Below are 18,013 nucleotides of genomic sequence, written 5' to 3' on the forward strand. Positions count from 1 at the left end.
ATTCAGCTGGAAGAAACCCCAGAGGCAAAGGGTTAACTAACATTAGTGTGCTGTAAGATATACGACATAGCATGAGAGTTTTCTATGTTGAGGTAAAGTAAGTATACTAAATCACGCAAAATCATTAGTGGAATATAATCTGTTTAATGAGCTTGCTTGTAGGAGACTGATACAGCAGTCAAGGATATGTTTGGCAGAGGTCAATGTAGGGCCGATTAGGGTGAGGTAGGGCACAGCTGAGTAGGGCAAGTGTAGGGTAGGGTAAGAAAGGAGATAGGGTAAGGCTGGGTAGGTTAAGGAGGAGTGGGGAAGGGCAGAGTAGGGTAGGGTAGGATAAGGTAGGGTACAGTTGGGGTGGGTTGGATGGAGTAGGGAAAGGGAGACCTGGTTAACATATAATAGTCTGGCGTAATTGGGTAAGAAATTTTTTTTTTTTTTCTTACATTTTTTTCTTTTACATTCGATTAGGTGAGGTCCCTAAAAAGAGCTAAACAGCAAACCTGCCTTAACCCCTGCAACCCAGTAACATATTTGTTAACTTGATTGTTGCTAAATCCAAACTATTTTTTTTTTCAACTTGGGATAGACTTTGAACTGGAGGAGTTTGTCCTTCATTATCCTCTTCACTTCTAGAAGTAACCCCTTCACTACTAAGCTCAATAGAAATTATCTGCAAGTAGCAAGAATAACATGGTATAGATCATCAGACTGAAGGGTTAACAGTAAACAGCAGTAGCACCTCACACCATGCCCTGACCGAGACCTAAACTAGCACTTCATACAAAAACGGCGGAGCCTCGACTATATCGATTCTGGCCCTAAATAACAGCACATTAGAACATGCTTTGACCTCACTTTACACAGCATCATCTTTCACAAGGTCTTATCTTCTCCCGGAATAGTAGTCCCTTGATCTTTATAAAAAAAAAAAAAAAAAAAAAAAAAAAAAAAATCATCGGGTGAACTAGCGCCAGAGATAGCTTCAGGAAGTGCCACAGTAGCCTTGATCCTAGAAAAGATAATGGCATCTCAGAAAGCAACATGTGCCATTAACATTCAGGGAGTGCCACAGTCTTTACCCTAAAACGCATTTGGCACTTTTAAAAATTACAAGCATCATTAACCTAGTGCTGTTCTACGAAATTCATTGTGACACTTCAAGAAGCAGCAAAGCCAGTGAAACCTTAAACGTAACCTGTTATTAACCTAATGTGAGGGCTAGCTTCAAGGAGTGCCACTCCTGACCCTACAAAAAGGTGACACATAAACTAAATACAAAGCTAAGTATGACATCTCAGAGATTGATATGCACCTTTAATCTACTGGCTGGGATAGCTTCATTAATGGCATAGCAGCCTTGGCCCCAAAAATCAAGTGGCACCGCAAAAAATAACCTGTGCCATTAACTGTAAGGGAGTGACACAGGCCATGGCCTTGAAACTACGTGAGGCACCTCAAAAAAGTTAAACTCATTATGGCACCTTAAAAATTAGCAACCCCAGTGTGGCACCTCAAAAAGTAACCTGTGCCATTAACCTGGTGCCAGGTACAGCCTCGGGAAGTACCACAGTGGCCTCAGTCCTGGCCACGTGCCACACCTCCTTGCTGGTGGGTGCTGAGGACAGGAGTGAAGTGACCGCTGCCCTCTCCGCCAGCAGCTGTGTGGCGATGGCTGCCAGGGGTGTGGCGGTGGGTGCGGCACAGAAGAACAGCATGTTGCGGCCTAGTGTCAGTCCGGACTCCCACACACAGCCATCAAGTGAGTACAGAGTGGGTTGGCCAGATGCTGCGTTGCCTGAGGGTGAGGGCAGAGGGTGTTATACTTCAAAGACAAAGGAATGGAAGACAGGAATAATGGGTAAGAGAAACGAGCTCATCACTGAGGCTGGAAGCATGGTTGAGGTTCGCCGGGTTAATATAAAGTAGTGCGAAAAATACAAAAAAAAATTAGAAATACAGAGAGAACCTAAGAGAAACTTTTGGCTTCCAAAGGAGTAAACTGAAGACCAAACAACACACTCCTGTTTGCCCTTTCGATGTCATTTTTTAAAGAGTAGACTCTGACTACGTCTGCCCTACAGAGCAAAGATAAGGAAAACAAAGCAAGAAGGCTCCCACACACAAATTCCTCCAGCCTAAACCTGCATGAAATTGGGGACCACCATTATAATGTAAAAAAATTTCATGGAAAATTCTTGGGGAAAGATAAATGGGAAATATACTCAACACCATCTTAGAGTCTAAGAAACAAGTAATTTCATACTAATCCAAAAATTCCAGTAAGCAGGTCTTGACTACAATGATGATTATGATGGTGCTACTGACTGAGTTGACTAGTGCCAATGTTGATGTCGGTCGGCTGATCGATCAGTTAGTCGGGCAGTTGTTCAGTCAGTCGACTGATCGGTCAGTTGATCGATCGGTTGGTCGGTCGGTCGATAATCAGTTGGTTGGTTGATCTCTTTGTATGACATAAGTCGATTGGGCAAGCAGATCGGCGAGCGGGCGGTCAAACAATCGGTTGACGGGGAGGTTACTCAATCGGTAATTCAGTTGGCCAGTTGGTCAGTCGATTGATAAGTCGGTCATTTGATCGATCAGTGAGCTTCTCAGCTGATTGGTTGGTCAGTCCGTCGGTCTGCCAATTGATCAGCCAGTCGGTTAATTGATTAGTCAGGAAATCGGTCAATCGGTCAGTTTACCAGTCACTTGATTGGTTGGTCGGCTGATCGGTTAGTCAGTGGTCGACCACCTGGCCAGTCAATAGGATGGCTGGTCAATCGAAAGGTCGATTGATCGAGCGATCAGTTGGTTGGTCAGTCATTCAGTCGATCAGTAAGCTGGTCAGTCTGTCGAGCAATTAGTCAATTATCAGTCAGTTGGAAGGCCAGTCGATCACTCTGTCGGTCAGATGAATGGTCAGTCAATCGGTTAGTCGATGGGTTGGACAATCAGTCAACAGATCAGTTAGTCAGCTAGTCGGACAAACACTCGATTGGTCAGCCAATAACTCGACTGGTCAGCCAGATGTTTGATCAGTCAATCAGTCATTATATCGACTGATCTGTCGGTAGATTGGTCGGTCAGTTGATCAATCATTCTGTCGGTCAGATGAGTGGTCAGTCTGTCAATCGTTCGACTGGTCAGTAAATCAGTCAGTCGGTCAATAGCAAGGCTGGATGATCGATCGAACAGTCGATAGGCCTATCAGTCAGTAGACTGACTGGTCAGTTGATCAGTCGGCTGTTCAGTCAGTCAGCTGATCCTTCTGTCGGTCAGTTAATCAGTCGATTGGTTGGCTGGTTGGTTCAATCGATTGTTAAGTCAATCAATCTGTCGGTCAGTCCATCCATTGATTGCTCAGTCTTTCCTTTCATTGTTTGGTCAATCAATAGGTCAGACGACCAATCAGTTGGCCAATTAGTTGATCGTTCAACTGGTCAGTCAGTCAATCTGTGGTCAGTCATTCAGTCATTCAACTGATTGGTCGGTCAGTCAGTCAGCCAATCAGTTGTTCAATTAATTGGTGGGTTGATCGATCGATCAGTTGATCCATCGGTCCGTCGGTCTGTCCATTGCTCAGTTGACTGGTCAGTCATTCAATCGATCAGTCTGTCGGTCAATCGATCAGTCTGTCGGTCAATTGATCAGTCTGTTGATTGATTGGTAGGTCGGTCTGCCGATCAGTTGGTCAGTCGATCAGTCAAATGGTCGGTCGATGGATCGGTCGATCGATCAGTCGATCAGTCGGTCGTCAGTCAGTCGATTGATCAATCGATCAGTCAGCTGATTGGTCTCTCAGCCAATCAATTAGTCAATCAGTTGATCAGTCGGTTGGTCAAGTTGTCATTCAGTTGGTTTGACGACAGTTGGACAACCAACTGGTCAGTCAATTCAGTGGTCAGTCTGTTGGTTGCATGATCGGTCAATTGATCGGCAGGTCTATCAATCAATAGTTCAATCGGTCAGTCAAATGGGCATTCGATCGACTGGACAGCTTGACTATCGGTTTGTTGGTTGTTTGATCAGATAAATTGATAGGAAGGTCGATTGTTTAGATTGAATGATCAATCGTCGATCCATTGGTCGATTGGTCAGACGGTTGATAAGTCAGAAGGTTAGTCGATCGGTCTGTTGGTCAGTCAGTCGGTCACTCTCAGCCGGTCAATCAAACTGTCAATCAGTTGGTCAGTTGATCAGTAGGTAAGTCAATTGGTTGGTTGATTGGTCAGTTGGTTGTTCGATCGATTACTCAATCAGTTGCTTGATCGGTCAGTCAGTTCATTGGTAAGTTGGTCAATCAATCGATCGGTCAGGTAATCAGTCAACTGATCAGTTGGTCAGTCAGTCTATCAGTCTGTTGATTAATGGATCGTCAGTCACTCAGTCGGCGATCTGTTGGCTGATTGATCAGGTGATCAGTCAGTCCGTCAATCACTCGATCATTCGGCCCATCGATCACTGAATTGCTGTGTCAGTTGATCAGTTGGTCTATCAATCGATTGGTCAGTGGGTTAATTGGAAGGTTGATTGGTCAGTCGATGAATAGGCTGTTCAGTCAATCTGCCGATCGGTCAGTGGTCAGTTAATTGTTCACTCAATTGATCAGTCAGTTGATCAGTCAGTCTGTTGATTGGCTGGCCACTTGATCAGACGGTCGATCAGTAACTGGTAAATTTGTCATTCAATCAGAATGCTGGTCAATTGGTCAGTCGGTCAGTTGATCGGCCCATTGACTGGTCAGTCGATCAATTGGCCAGTTGACGGGTTGGATAATCAAATGATCAATTGGTCAGCAAAGTGCTCAATCGGTTATTAAACCAATCAGTTACTGAATTTATTGATCGGTTGGTCGATCAGTTGGTCAATAGATCAGGTGGGCAGGTGGTCGATTGATTGATCATTCAGTCTGTTGGTCAACTGATAAATAATTCGGTCGGTCGGTTGATCGATCAGCTGATTGCTCAGCTGGTCAAACAATTGGTCAGTCAGTCAATCATTCAATCTGTCATCGGTTGATCAATCGATCAGTCAATCAGCTGACTTGCCAGATGGTTGGTCAGTCATTCTGTCAGTTAATCGGTCAGTTGGTCGATTCGTTGATTGGTCTGTCGGTCGATCAATCGATCGGTCACTCGATCAGTCAGTCAGTTGACTGGTGGACAGTCAATCAGCTGCTCAGTCATTTGGTTAATCAATTGTTTGTTCGGTCGATCGGCTGGCCAGTTGCTTGGTTGATCAAATGGCTGGTCAGTTGATTGATCGGTTGGTTGGTCGATCGATCAATCTGTCAGTCAGTCATTCAACTGGTCTGTCGGTCAGTCATTCGGTTGATCATTGATCAGACAGTCGGTAAAGTGGTCAGTCTGACGATTGACTGAATGACTGACTGGCACTGATTTGTCAACCAAATGACCAGCCAACAAATCAACTAACCAACGGATCAACTAACCGAGCAACCAGTTAATCATTCTGTCAACTGATCGACTGACCGACTGACTGATTGACTGACTGACTAACTGACTGACTGACAGACCAATCAACAGATCGACCGATCAACCGACCGACCGACTGACTGGCCAACAGACCAATCAGCTGACGGACCAATCAGTGGATCGACCGATGGACCAACCGACTGACAGAATGACCGACTGACAGAATGACCGTCCGACTGAATGATCGAAAGTCGACCAACTGACTGAAGATTGATCGATCAACCGATCAACTGAATGACCGATTGATCGACCAACCGATCGATCGATTTGATGACCAATCGAGCATTTGGGCAACCAGTTGAACTAATCGATCGATCGGTTATCCAACCCATCAACAAACCAACTGATCGACCAGTCAGCTTACCGACTGACCGACTGACTTGCCTTCTTATCAACCGATTGATCAACAGACAGGCCATTTTACTGACCGACTGTCTGATCAAATGGCCACCTGATCGACAGATCAATTGGTCAGCCAATCAGCCGATAGGTCGATGGTCAGTATATTGATTGGTCCATCTGGCGGTCGATCGATCGGCCATTCCTCGGTCAGCTAATCAGTCGGTTGATAAGTCAGTTGATCAGTCAATCAATTGGTTGGTCAGTCAGTCGACTGGTTGATCAACTGGTCAGTCAGTCGATTGTTATATAGGTCTGCTGGCCGAGCAGTCGATCACTCTGTCAGTCAGCTGAAGAGTCAGTCGGTCAATTGGTCAGTCAATCGCTCTGTCAGTCAGTTGGCCAAGCAGCCGGTTGGTCGATCTGTTGGTCGGTAACAATTGCGTGGTCGGTCGTTCTGTCAACTGCTCAGTCGGTTGAACAGACGATCGATTGCTCGGTTGGTTGGCTGATCTCTCAGTCAGTCGAATGGACAATCAGTTGGTCAATCGCTTGGTCAGTTGATCAGTCAATTGGTCGGTTGATCATTTGGTTAATTGGCCAAAAGTTGTTCAGCCAATCAGTCGGTCAGTCAGTTATTTGGTCAGTTGATAAACTAGTCTGTCATTCAGTTGGTCGATCTGTGAATTAGTTGGTCAGTTGGTTGATCTGTCAAGCAGTTGGTCGGTTGGTCGATCTGTCTATCGGTTGATTGATCTGTCAATCAGTCAGTCAGATGGTTGCTTGGTCAGTTGAACGATCATTCAATCGATCAGTCAGTCTATCGAGCATTTCATTGGTCCATCAATTAATTGTTCGATCAGTTGGTCAATCAATTGGTCAGTCAGTTGATCTGTCAGTAGGTCAGTCGATCAGTCGGTCATTCAGTCAGTCAATCTATCGGTCATTGTCAATCAGTTGGTCTATCGTTTGGTCAGTTAATCGATCAGTCAGTCGATTGGACTATCAATCGGTTGGTTGGTCGGTTGGGTGATTGGTTGATCGACTGCTCAGTCGGTCATTCAATCCGTTAGTCGACTGGTCGATTAGTTGTTAAGCTGGTTATTTGATCGCTCGGTATGTCATTCAGTCGGTTAACCAATTGTTTGGTTTACTGATAAGTCGATTGATCGATCGATCGGTCAGCAATCGGTCGGCCAGTCTGTCGGTTCATTGACCAGTTGATCATTAAGTCAGGAGGGTCAATCAGTCGATTTGACAGTCAGATGACAACAGGTTCAGGCGGTCGGCCTATCAGTCAGTCAGATGAATGGTTCATCGATCTGATGATTGGTTCCTCGGTTGGACGATCGGTGGATCAGTCGGTCAGTTGGTCAGACGATAAATCGATCCATCGTTCGGTAGGTTGATCGGTCAGTCAATCACTCTGTTGATTGTTCAATCGATTGTTCAATCAAGCAGTCAGTCGTTCAATCAGTTAGTCCGTCAGTCTGTCAGCCGCTCGGTCAGGAATGGTCAGTTGGTGGTTCGATCAATCGGTCAATCGATCGGTTGGTAGATCTGTCGGTCGGCTGATCAGTCGATGAATAAGTCAGTCAGTCAGTCAATCAGTCGAGCGTTGGCCTATCGACCAGTTGGTCAGTCCACTGGTTGGTCGGTGCAATGAATGAGTGGTTATGTGCGTTGTGTGGGTGAAAGGGTGGGATGTGATGGGTGAGTGGGTGGGGTGCGATGGGTGGGTGAGTGGGTGGGTGAGTGGGTGGGTGAGTGGGTGGGGTGCGATGGGTACGTGAGTGGGTGGGGTGCGATGGGTACGTGAATGGACGGAGTGCAATGGGTGAGTGGGTGGATACGGTTCATTGGCAAACAAACAAAGAGATGAATGCACAACCTCCTCCTATATCGTTGGCGGAGGTAACAACATTGTGAACCATCTTTTCCGCAGCACAACTACATCATTGGCAAAATATTTGTACAGGTGATCTATTGTTACAGCTTTGTGTAGATGACTAGGAGACGGCAATTTTAGGACAAATTATAGTAAAACGGACTTAGTAATGGTAGCGACCACTGTTCATGTTTCTAGATCCCTCCCACTCCATGTATTAGTATGGAAGATTGTCATGATAATAATGGTGATGACGACGATTGTGATGCAAAAAAGAAGAAAGAGGATGATGACGATTATGATGACGATTATGATAATGATGATGATGAGGTTTACTAACAACTGCACTATTTCGCACTAACCTAGGAGCGTATGCACATGTCCGTCCCGGGCCACCCGCACTTGCACGGCCTCGGGTGCAGCGGCCAGGACGGGGGGTTGTTGATCAGGCAGAGTGGAGACAGTGAGTGACACCCCCTGTTCCTGGGCCAGCAGGGGGGCGTTCACCAGGTTGATACCGTTCTGGGTCATGCCATTCAGGAGACCCACCAGCACGGCGGGGCCTATCAGCTCCTTCATCTTGCTCATCTCAGTACCTGTCGACAAGTTGTTGCCTTAGCAGTGGTAGCAATTAGGCGAACATACAAACATACATACATACATACATTACATACATACCCTGAAGCTGTGAAAACACGAAAACCCTTTTGGATATTTCGTGTTTTCTTTTCCCCGTGGTTAGCAGCATATACATATATACATTCAGACATACATACATACATACGTACGTAACTGCAGTACTATCTTCAACTTAAATGCTGTCACTTTTCCTGCCTTTCTCTCCATAATATTTAAAACTTAGTTTCTTGAATTCAAAGCAAATGACACTGATGACACTGAACATTGGCCAAATAGTGTCAGTTGCTGTAAATGTACGTACAAGACTGATTTTCAAAGCCCATGAAGAATGAAACAGAAGAGGTGACTGTGCTTGTGTTGCAGATTGTACATACAAATAAATATATAAATATAGGATACATACATACATACATAAATACATACACGTACCTGCAGACAGTCAGACAAGATACAGATTTTACGGATGAAACGTAGGTGGACAGAAAAATACTCAAACAAAAGACTTTTACCAGACAGACAGCAAAACAAATAGCATTACAGACACAAACAGCAAGCAAATGAGCCGTAATACCGAGTGCCTGAAGGCTGAGAAAGGTGGTTAGCTATCCATCCAATGTCTGTGCCAGCTCCAGCCAGGCTCTATAAGCCTCCGTGGTAGCCATGATAAGCAGACAGAGACAGACAGAGAAACAGACAGACAGATCTATACGCAGTCATATTACATGGAAAACACACGTAAAACAGGAAATGATGACATAGGTACACAAAGATGCACATAATTAAGTTGACTGACACACATACATATACTTTGAAACGATACCTAAACACACCACAAACATCGACCATAATAGTGAGTGCAAGTGTGATGCAGGCTATGATAGATGATTAATTAATTCGTCAGATATTCTAAAGTCTATACCAGCTCCATCCATGGCCTTGCCTCCTTGGCGGCATTATGAGGGCTTGGGAATTAGTCACATCCAGCAAAGTCCGCTCTTTAACCAAGCTTCCATGATGCACAAGTTCCCTTGGTGGCTCTGATACAGAAAGACAGACAGATAGACACAGACATATTCAGGCAGAGATGCAGAAATTCAGATTCAGATAGATGCAGATAGAGATGTGATACAAAAGGGACATATTTTGACAGACAGACAAGCACTTTCAGATGCAGAGGTAGACAGAGAATGGAAGACTATAGAGTCTAAACGTACCATACAGATCCACCGTAATGTTGACTGCAGGTGTGATTGCCAGATGTGATAGGTGGTTAGCGACACACCCCAGTGCCTGTGCCCCGTCAAGACGGCTTATACGCCTCTTTGGTGGTACTGCTGATGGTTGAAACATTGACCACACCAACCAGGTTCACATCTTTACTTGTCTTACCAGCTTCTAGGTCTATAAGCTCCCTTGGTGGCACTGATACAGACAGACAGACAGATATCCAGAGACAAACATGCAGATGGATGTGCACAGTCAGATACACAGAGACAGATCCACAGACAAGTAAACAGAATTATGCATATACAGCAGTGGATAAACATACTACACTGATAAGCCCTAGTCCTGAGTGTTGTGTACTTGCTGGCTGGGTAGAGATGAGGCATAGGCAGATTCAGATACACTGCTAGATATATACGGAGATGGAAATATGCGCAAAGAAAGATCTAAAGCTAATACTATAAAGATCAGTCGTGATAGCATATGACGGTGTGTTTCCAGACTCAAACAGATAGTAGCAAGACATCCCAAAGCCTGTGGTAGTTCCAGCCATGGTGCTGGTGAAAGGCTGTAGCGAGTTAACCGCACCCATTAAAGGTCTACACTTCATGTCATAACTTCCTTGATCTGTATGCATCCTTAGTGGCATTGTTGGAGACAGAGAGAGAGAGAGAGGTAGATAAACAGAAAAACGTGCAGAAACAGTGATGGATATACGCAGACAGATATGCACAAATAGATAGATAAAAAAAGATACACTACCGTGTCTAGACGTACCATACAGAATGACCGTAAAAGCGACTACCGGTGTGTCTACTGGCTGTGACAGGTGGTCAGCACGACACCCCAGTGTCTGTGCCCGTTCCAGCCATGGCCTATATGCCTCCTGTGGCATTGCTGATGGCTGAGACGATAACCACACCCACCAGGGACCGCATCTTTACTTTCCTTGCAAAATTCTTGTTCTATAAGCTCCCTTGGTGACACTGATTGATAGGCAGACAGGCACGCAGAGACTGACATGCAGATGGATATATGCACAGACGGACAAGCAGATAGATAAACATAAACAGACAGAGAGATCGATCCACAGATAGGAAGAGATATAGATATAAAATAAAAGTGGCCAAACATACCGTACAGATCGACCGTAATAGTGAGTGCTGGTGTGTTTGCAGGTTGTGACAGATGATTAGCCAGACACCCCAGTGCCTGTGCCAGTTCCAGCCATGGCCTATACGCTTCCTTGGTGGCGTTGGTGAGGGCTGGGGCGTTAACCACACCAACCAAAGGCCTACCCTTCACCATGTCCACCAGCTGAGTTGCTATTTCCAGGGCCACGCGACACTGGGCCTCCTTCGTGTTGGCTCCAAGGTGTGGCGTGCATATCACCTGGGGAAGTGGGAGAAATTAGCGGAACAGTACATCGCCTTGCATGGAAATAGTCACAGATGTGTAGATCCCCTACAAAAGAGAGAATAATTGACATAGTTCAGTAAATTGTTATGGAAGAAATATTATTGCTGTATAGGAGAAGGAAATGGTAAGTTTAGTAGAAATGTAAATCACTTTGTAAGGAGGACAGCACTATGGGTGTTTAAGTCACCTGGGAAGACGGAAGTTTATTAGCTTCATGGAACTGTCAGTCTCTTTGGGCGAAGCAAAAATTAAGAGATGGCATGACTTAACAGACCTAACCGCCACCATTTCACCTTTCCTTTAGGTCGTTCTTTAGGATACAGGGCCCCTACGAAACTGGAGGTGTGATTTAAAGCCTTCTAATGTGATGTGCTATTTGTACTTCTGACCCCAGGTTGGGTATGGAGGCCAACTGTGGCTGACGTCTTGAGGGCCCATTGACATCTTGCTGTACATTTTCATCCAGGAACAAGTACACATTAAAAGGTACGTGTAAAGCCAGTACCATAGCCAAATTAACGATAGAGGTAAAAAACAGTACTCTTCTTAGGTTTTCAACCGTTTTTAATGCACCAAGGACTCAGTTTTTGCACCTATCAACCCGTCAAAATCTTCCACAGGTGTACCCACTAATGTTTAATAATATTCAGCTTAATCCTGCATCATCGTTGAACATGCTTGGGGTTTCATTTACCAGTGACTTATCTTGGAAAGATCATTTTACATCTCATGTAAAATCTGCTTCCAAGAGATTGGGTGTGCTAAGCCGACTCCATGCCTTCTTTACCCCTGCACAATTGTTGACTCTATACAGGGGTTTTATCCGCCCCTGCGTGGAGTACAACTCTCATGTGTGGGGAGGCTCCCCACATACAGCTCTTCTCAATAGGGTGGAGTTAAAGGCTTTTCGTCTCTAACTCTCCCCCTCTTACTGACTCCCTTCAACCTCTGTCTCTTCACCGCACTGTTGCGCCTTTGTCTCTTTTCTGTCGTTGCTTCAGTGGTCATTGTTCCTCTGAGCTGTCTGCATGCATTCCTCTATCTCTGCGACGGGTGCGTGGCGCCCGTCTGGCGGCGGGCTCTCACCCCTTTTCTGTCCAACTCTCTGGTGCAAGAGTTGACCGATACTCCCAGTCCTTCATTTATGCAACAGGTCGACTCTGGAGCTGTCTCCCTCTGTCTGTATTTCCTGCTTCCTATGGTCTCCAGTCTTTCAGGCGCAGTGTGTTCAGGCATCTCGAAATGAATGGATCTTGAATTTGGTTCTCTCTTGTATTTTGTTTTTCTCTTGGAAGGAACAGTTTTGCGGGCTCGTTGCCTTTGGTTCCTTTTCCCTCACATAAAAAAAAAAAAAATCCAGTTCCGTGGGGACCTCATTATCTCAAACCACGCGATGAAGGGAGAGTGACATAAGACTGCTAAATTTTGAGGACGATTCCTGACTATTTTTATATCTGATATTCAAGTTCTTTGACTCATGCGACCCTCCTCGGTTAATTTAGAAAATCTAGAAATCACCACATAAGGGAAAAAAATAGTAGGTTAAGTAAACTTAGAGAGTAAGTTTAGTAAACCTCAGAGGGAATAAATTATCACAGCTGTTTTGTTCACCTGAGAAAGAGGGAATAATGGTTATCTAGAACTGAATCACTGTAAAAGGAAATCATTACAGTTATATATATCTCCGAAGAGAGAAAAAATGGTTAGTTTATAAAACTAAATAACTTTTCAAGAAAAAATCATGACAGCTGTGTGGGAGGAGAAAAAATTAGCTTAATGGGGTGGGTTTAAGTACAGAAATTACTGCATTCTATGGGAAAAGAAGATATCAAAGTTTTTAAGACCAACTGCGGATGAGGGAAAAATAATCCGTACATTTATAAATCACATCAGAAGAAATGAATCACTGAATGTCTGAAGGAGGACAGAAAACTTTAATCATTATATATCACATTGGACGGAGATGGCAATGACAGTTGTGTAGATCACTTAAGGGGGGACAATAATTATACCGATTTCACTCCAACTTGGCCTAAAATTGACCCCTGTCCGTCTTGCATGCTGAGCTGTAGCAATAGAGTGACACAAAAATAAGGTGCTGGTCACGAAGAAGCGCTAAGGAAAGGAGCCTTTGGTTTTGTATTGTCTTATTCTGCCACAGAGCTACACGAAATAAGCAGCAAAATGGCAAAAACAAGGCCAAGTTAAGGTAATTCTTTTCTTTTATGCAAGGAAGAACGAACCAAAGGCTCAGCCCGCAAAACGTTCCTTCCAAGAAGAAAAAACAAAAACAATACAAAAGAGAGCCAAATTCAAGATCCATTCATTACGAGATGTCTTGACACACTGAGTTTTAAAGACTGGAGATCATAAGACATAGGAAATACAGACAAAGGGAGACAGTTCCAGAGTTGACCTGTTTCATAAATGAAGGACTGGGAGTAACGGTTAACTCTTGCATTAGAGAGTTGGACAGAAAAGGGATGAGAGTTTGTTGCTAGACGGGTGCTACACTCCCGTCGTAGAGGTGGAGGGATGCAAGCAGACAGTTCAGAGAAGCAGTGACCACTGAAGTAGCGATAGAAAAGAGATAAAGAGGCAACAGTGCGGCGAAGAAACAGAGGTTGAAGGGAGCCAGTACGAGGAGGAGAGTTGATGAGACGAATAGCCTTTGACTCCACCCTATTGAGAAGAGCTGTATGTAGGGAGTCTCCCCACACATGAGAGTGGTACTCCAAGCAGGGGCGAATAAAACTCGTGCATAAAGTCAACAACTGTGCGGAGGTAAAGAAGGAACGGAGTCGGCTTAGCACACCTAATCTCTTGGAAGCAGATTTTATGAGATAAGTAAAATGTTCTCTCTAAGATAAATCTCGAGAGAATGAAACCCCAAGTATGTTCAAGGATGATGCAGGATTGAGCTGGACATTATTAAACATTAGTGGGTACTCCTGTGGAAGATTTTGACAGGTTAATAGATGTAAAAACTGAGTCTTTGATGCATTAAAAACAAGATTATTTTTACCCCAGTCAGAGATACGAGCCAAGTCAGACATTAGGTGTGCCATAGCCTCATCCTTTGTTTGTTAAAGTAACTGCTGAGATGGACGTTGCAGAAACCGAATGGAAAGGTGAAGGGTGGAATCATCTGCATACAAGTGGATAGGATTAGATGTACGGCTTAGATGATCATTGATGAATAAAAGGAAGAGAGTTGGTGATAGGACAGAACCCTGAGGAATACCACTGTTGATAGATCTAGGAGAGGAACAAAAGCCGTCTACAACAGCAGCTATAGAACGACGAGAAACGAAGCTATACATGAAGGCACAGATAGAAGGATAGAAACCGTAAGAGGGCAGTTTGGAAATTAAAGATTTATGCCAGACTCGGTCGGAAGCCTTTGAGATGTCAAGTGCAACGGCAAAGCTTTCGCCAAAGTCCCGAAAGGTGGATGACCAGGAGTCTGAAAGGTAGGTGAGAAGATCGCCAGTGGAGCGTCCCTGACTGAACCCATACTGACGATCAGAAAGAAGGTTGTGATAGGAATTTGCTTTAAGATTTTTCTGTTAAGAATAGACTCAAAAACTTTTGAGACACAGGGTGTTAAAGCAATTGGACCATAGTTAGACGGTTGGGAATAATTACCTTTCTTTGGGACTGGCTGAATGACAGCAAACTTTCAGCAAGAAGGAAAGGTACAAGTTGAAAGACAAAGGCGAAAGAGTTTACCTAGGCAGGGTGTAAGCACAGAAGCACAGTTCTTGAGGACAACAGGAAGGACCCCATCAGGCCCATATGCCTTGTTAGTATTGAGGCCCGTGATGGCAGAAAATATATAAGCTGAAGAAATTTTAATGTCAGCCAAGAGGAAGTCAGAGGGGGGAAGTGATGGAGGAAAAGCACTGGAAACGTCTAAGGTGGAATTGGAGGAGAAAGTCTGAGCAAAGGGATCTGCTTTATCAGTAGAAGAAATAGCTATAGAGCCATCAGAGTAGAAATTAGGAGGGAAGGATGGCGAGGTATAGGTGTTAGAGAGGTTCTTGGCAAGGTGCCAGAAGGAGCAGGAAGAATTCGAGTTGGAGGGTTGAGAGCATTTAGTATGGATAAAATTATTTTTAGCAGAGCAAAGAACAGAATTAGCACGATTTCGGGCAGAAACATAAAAAAGATTTTATTCAGGGATGGGTTGGCTCCGGTACCTTTTATAGGCCCTCTCCTTGTTGCGGACAGCATTAGAACAAGCATGATTAAACCAAGGCTTTCTTGCATTAGTCAAAGGATATGAGAAAGGAAAGTATGCTTCCATGCTTGAAAGAATAACCTCTGTAATGCGCAAGGCACGCTCAGATGGCTCCCGGCCATGGAAGCAATAATCATTCCAGGGAAAATCAAAGAAGTACTGCCTGAGGGCCTCTCAATCTGCAGCTCCAAAGTGCCACAGACGACTTTACTTTGGAGGGTCCACAGGCCGTACCGGAGCGATAGGACAGGTTAAGGTTCATAAGGTTATGATCGGAGGAGCCCAACGGAGAGAAAAGATTAACAGTGTAAGCAGAAGGATTAGTTGTAAGGAAGAGGTCAAGTATGTTAGAGCTCTCTCCAAGATGGTCAGGGATATGTGTAGGGTGCTGTACAAGCTGCTCTAGGTCATTAAGGATAGAAAAGATGTAGGTTTGTTCACCAGGTGGATCAGTGAAAGGAGAGGAGAGCCAAAGGTGTGGTGAACATTGAAATCACCTAGAACAGAGATTTCGGAAAAGGGAGAAATGGATAGAATGTGTTCCATCGTAGAAGTACGATAATAATAGAATTTTTGATAGTCAGTAGAATCAGGAGATAAGTAAACAGCGCAGATATATTTAGTCAGAGAATGACAGGAGAGCCGAAGCCAGAGAGTAGAGAATTCAGAAGAATCAAGTTCAGGAACACGAAAGCAAGATAGGTCGTTGCGTACATATACATAACATCCACCTTTGGCTTTGAAATGAGTATAAAGTAGGAGGATACAGAAAAGGTTTTGCTGTCGGTTGCCTCAGACATCTGAGTCTCGGTAAGGAAGAGAAGGTGAGGATTAGAGGAGGAGAGGTGGTGTTCAACAGAAAGTTAGAGGAAAGGCCACGAATGTTGCAGAAATGAAGAAGAAGTGAGTCAGACATTGGATCCACGCAGCTCAAAGAGTCATCACCGGGAGAGAGGCGGATGGTGGGGGTATTTATGGTCCACCCCTGCCCGGGGCCTCCAAGGCATGGTTTGGGTGCGCCATTTTCCTTTTTTTTTTTTTTTTGAAAAGGAAGTGTAGTGTGTACTGTGTATGTAGACTGGTGCTGACAGTTAGAGAAACTTTTATTGGCGAGCATGCTGGCCTACTCTATGTGTTACTGAAACACTGAAAATTTCAGCAAAGGGACATGGTCAGGAACTAGTCCCGAGGGCTGATGAAACGAGACCTCCAGCTCTCCTTGTCATTAGCATTCCATCCACCTTGGGAGTACTGCCCTGCTCTACTGGTGCTGCAGTATAGTTGTTTGAATCACGTATAGAGGAAAGAATATTACCTGTGTTCATCACCTTGGCACAGATTACTAGTTCCCTGAAGAATCATGGAAGAAAAATAAGCACATTCGTCGACCATGTGACCTGTGTTCCGCCATAAAACCGTCAATGGAGGATTAAAGAAATGGGCGTGATGAGCAAAGGAAGGGGAGAGATGGGCTGGAAGGATGGTTGGCGGTGGGGCTGGGGCAGGAAAGTAGCCTATACTCTGTAAAAATGTGCGTTGTAGCCTGTAGGATTAGTGGTGTAAGTGCAGTGAAGTTTTAATTTACACTATTCTCCAAGGATGAGAGTTGGGGGGGTGGAAAGAAATGGGTGTGGAGGCCAAAAAAATAAGTAGAATGAACTGAATATTCGGGGGGAGTTAAGATGTGCTATAACGGATTATCCTGTGAATATGGGTGCTATAGGATTAATGGTTTGAGTGCGGTAAAGGGTTATTTCAAAGGTTTATCCAACAACAACAACAGGAGCAAAGCCAGCTAGCGCTCCTCTAATTTACCTGGGATCTCATAAATCAGGAAACTATTTGATATGCTGACTACCTGTGGAGGAAAAGTAATTTTATCTGTGAACCACGTGGGGTGGGAGAATCTTACCAGTACTGTATTATCTTGTCCATCTGCAGCCTTGAACTTATGAGTCAGAGATCCCTGGCTTATCACCCGTCACATCTGCCCTACATAACCTTAGGCACCCATTACACAATTCCGTTCGCTATCACTCGTCCATTACGCCCTTGCAGATCCGTAGTATTGACACCGATAATTTGGTGTGCGCGTGCACACAAATGCTCATTTGTGCACACACGTGCCCACACGCGGGTACACACCCTCATGCATGCACACACGCGCGCATGTACTCCCCCCCACACACACACACGCACACGCACATGCACACTTTCGAATACTGTGCACTGTAAATTTACCGTTACCTCAAAATTGTTGTAAAGGTAATAAGAGCTGACAATAATACATTAACCAAACAATAGTAAGGGGAAATGTCACACTAACACCACTACCGTACCTTGGGATGCTGGCAGAGGGTGAGGTCAGTGGGCGGCTCTTCCAGAAACACATCCAGGGCAGCACCACCACATTTTCCAGCCTCCAGAGCCCTCAGCAGTGCAGCTTCATCCACTATACCACCCCTCGCCACATTCACCACACGTACACCAGCCTTGCACGCGGAGAACACGGCATCACCAACGAGGTTGCGTGTGTGTGGGAGGAGGGGTGTGTGGACGGTGATGTAGTCTGCCCTGGGCCATAGATCTTCAAGGGCCATAGACTCCACATCCCACTCTGCTGTCACCTCTTTGGGAATGATGGGGTCGTAGCCGATGGTCGTCATACCGAACGCCTGCATCCGCTTGGCCACCTGTTAGAATGAAAAGCTTGGGATGGTCATAATGCCTCAGTCTTTACTTTCTTTTCCTTGCCTACAATCTCCA

General features: G+C 44.9%; 1 protein-coding gene across 2 annotated transcripts in view; it reads right to left on the reverse strand.

Annotated features, from left to right (window-relative positions):
* Positions 1-947: 947 nt before the first annotated feature.
* LOC145406210 (D-3-phosphoglycerate dehydrogenase) overlaps positions 948-18,013 on the reverse strand; it is a 100,462-nt gene continuing 83,396 nt past the window's right edge. For both annotated transcript variants that reach the window (XM_080277417.1, XM_080277416.1), the window contains 4 exons: positions 17,587-17,940; positions 10,722-10,977; positions 8,085-8,318; positions 948-1,795 (listed from right to left, as the gene is read on the reverse strand). In XM_080277417.1, the coding sequence (XP_080133543.1) occupies positions 1,512-1,795; positions 8,085-8,318; positions 10,722-10,977; positions 17,587-17,940 (1,128 nt within the window). In that variant the 3' untranslated portion in view covers positions 948-1,511. The remainder of the gene's footprint in view (positions 1,796-8,084; positions 8,319-10,721; positions 10,978-17,586; positions 17,941-18,013) is intronic.

Source organism: Coenobita brevimanus, chromosome 69 (assembly GCF_032717465.1).
Source record: "Coenobita brevimanus isolate Jiangsu-jjx chromosome 69, ASM3271746v2, whole genome shotgun sequence".
NCBI lineage: Eukaryota > Metazoa > Arthropoda > Malacostraca > Decapoda > Coenobitidae > Coenobita > Coenobita brevimanus.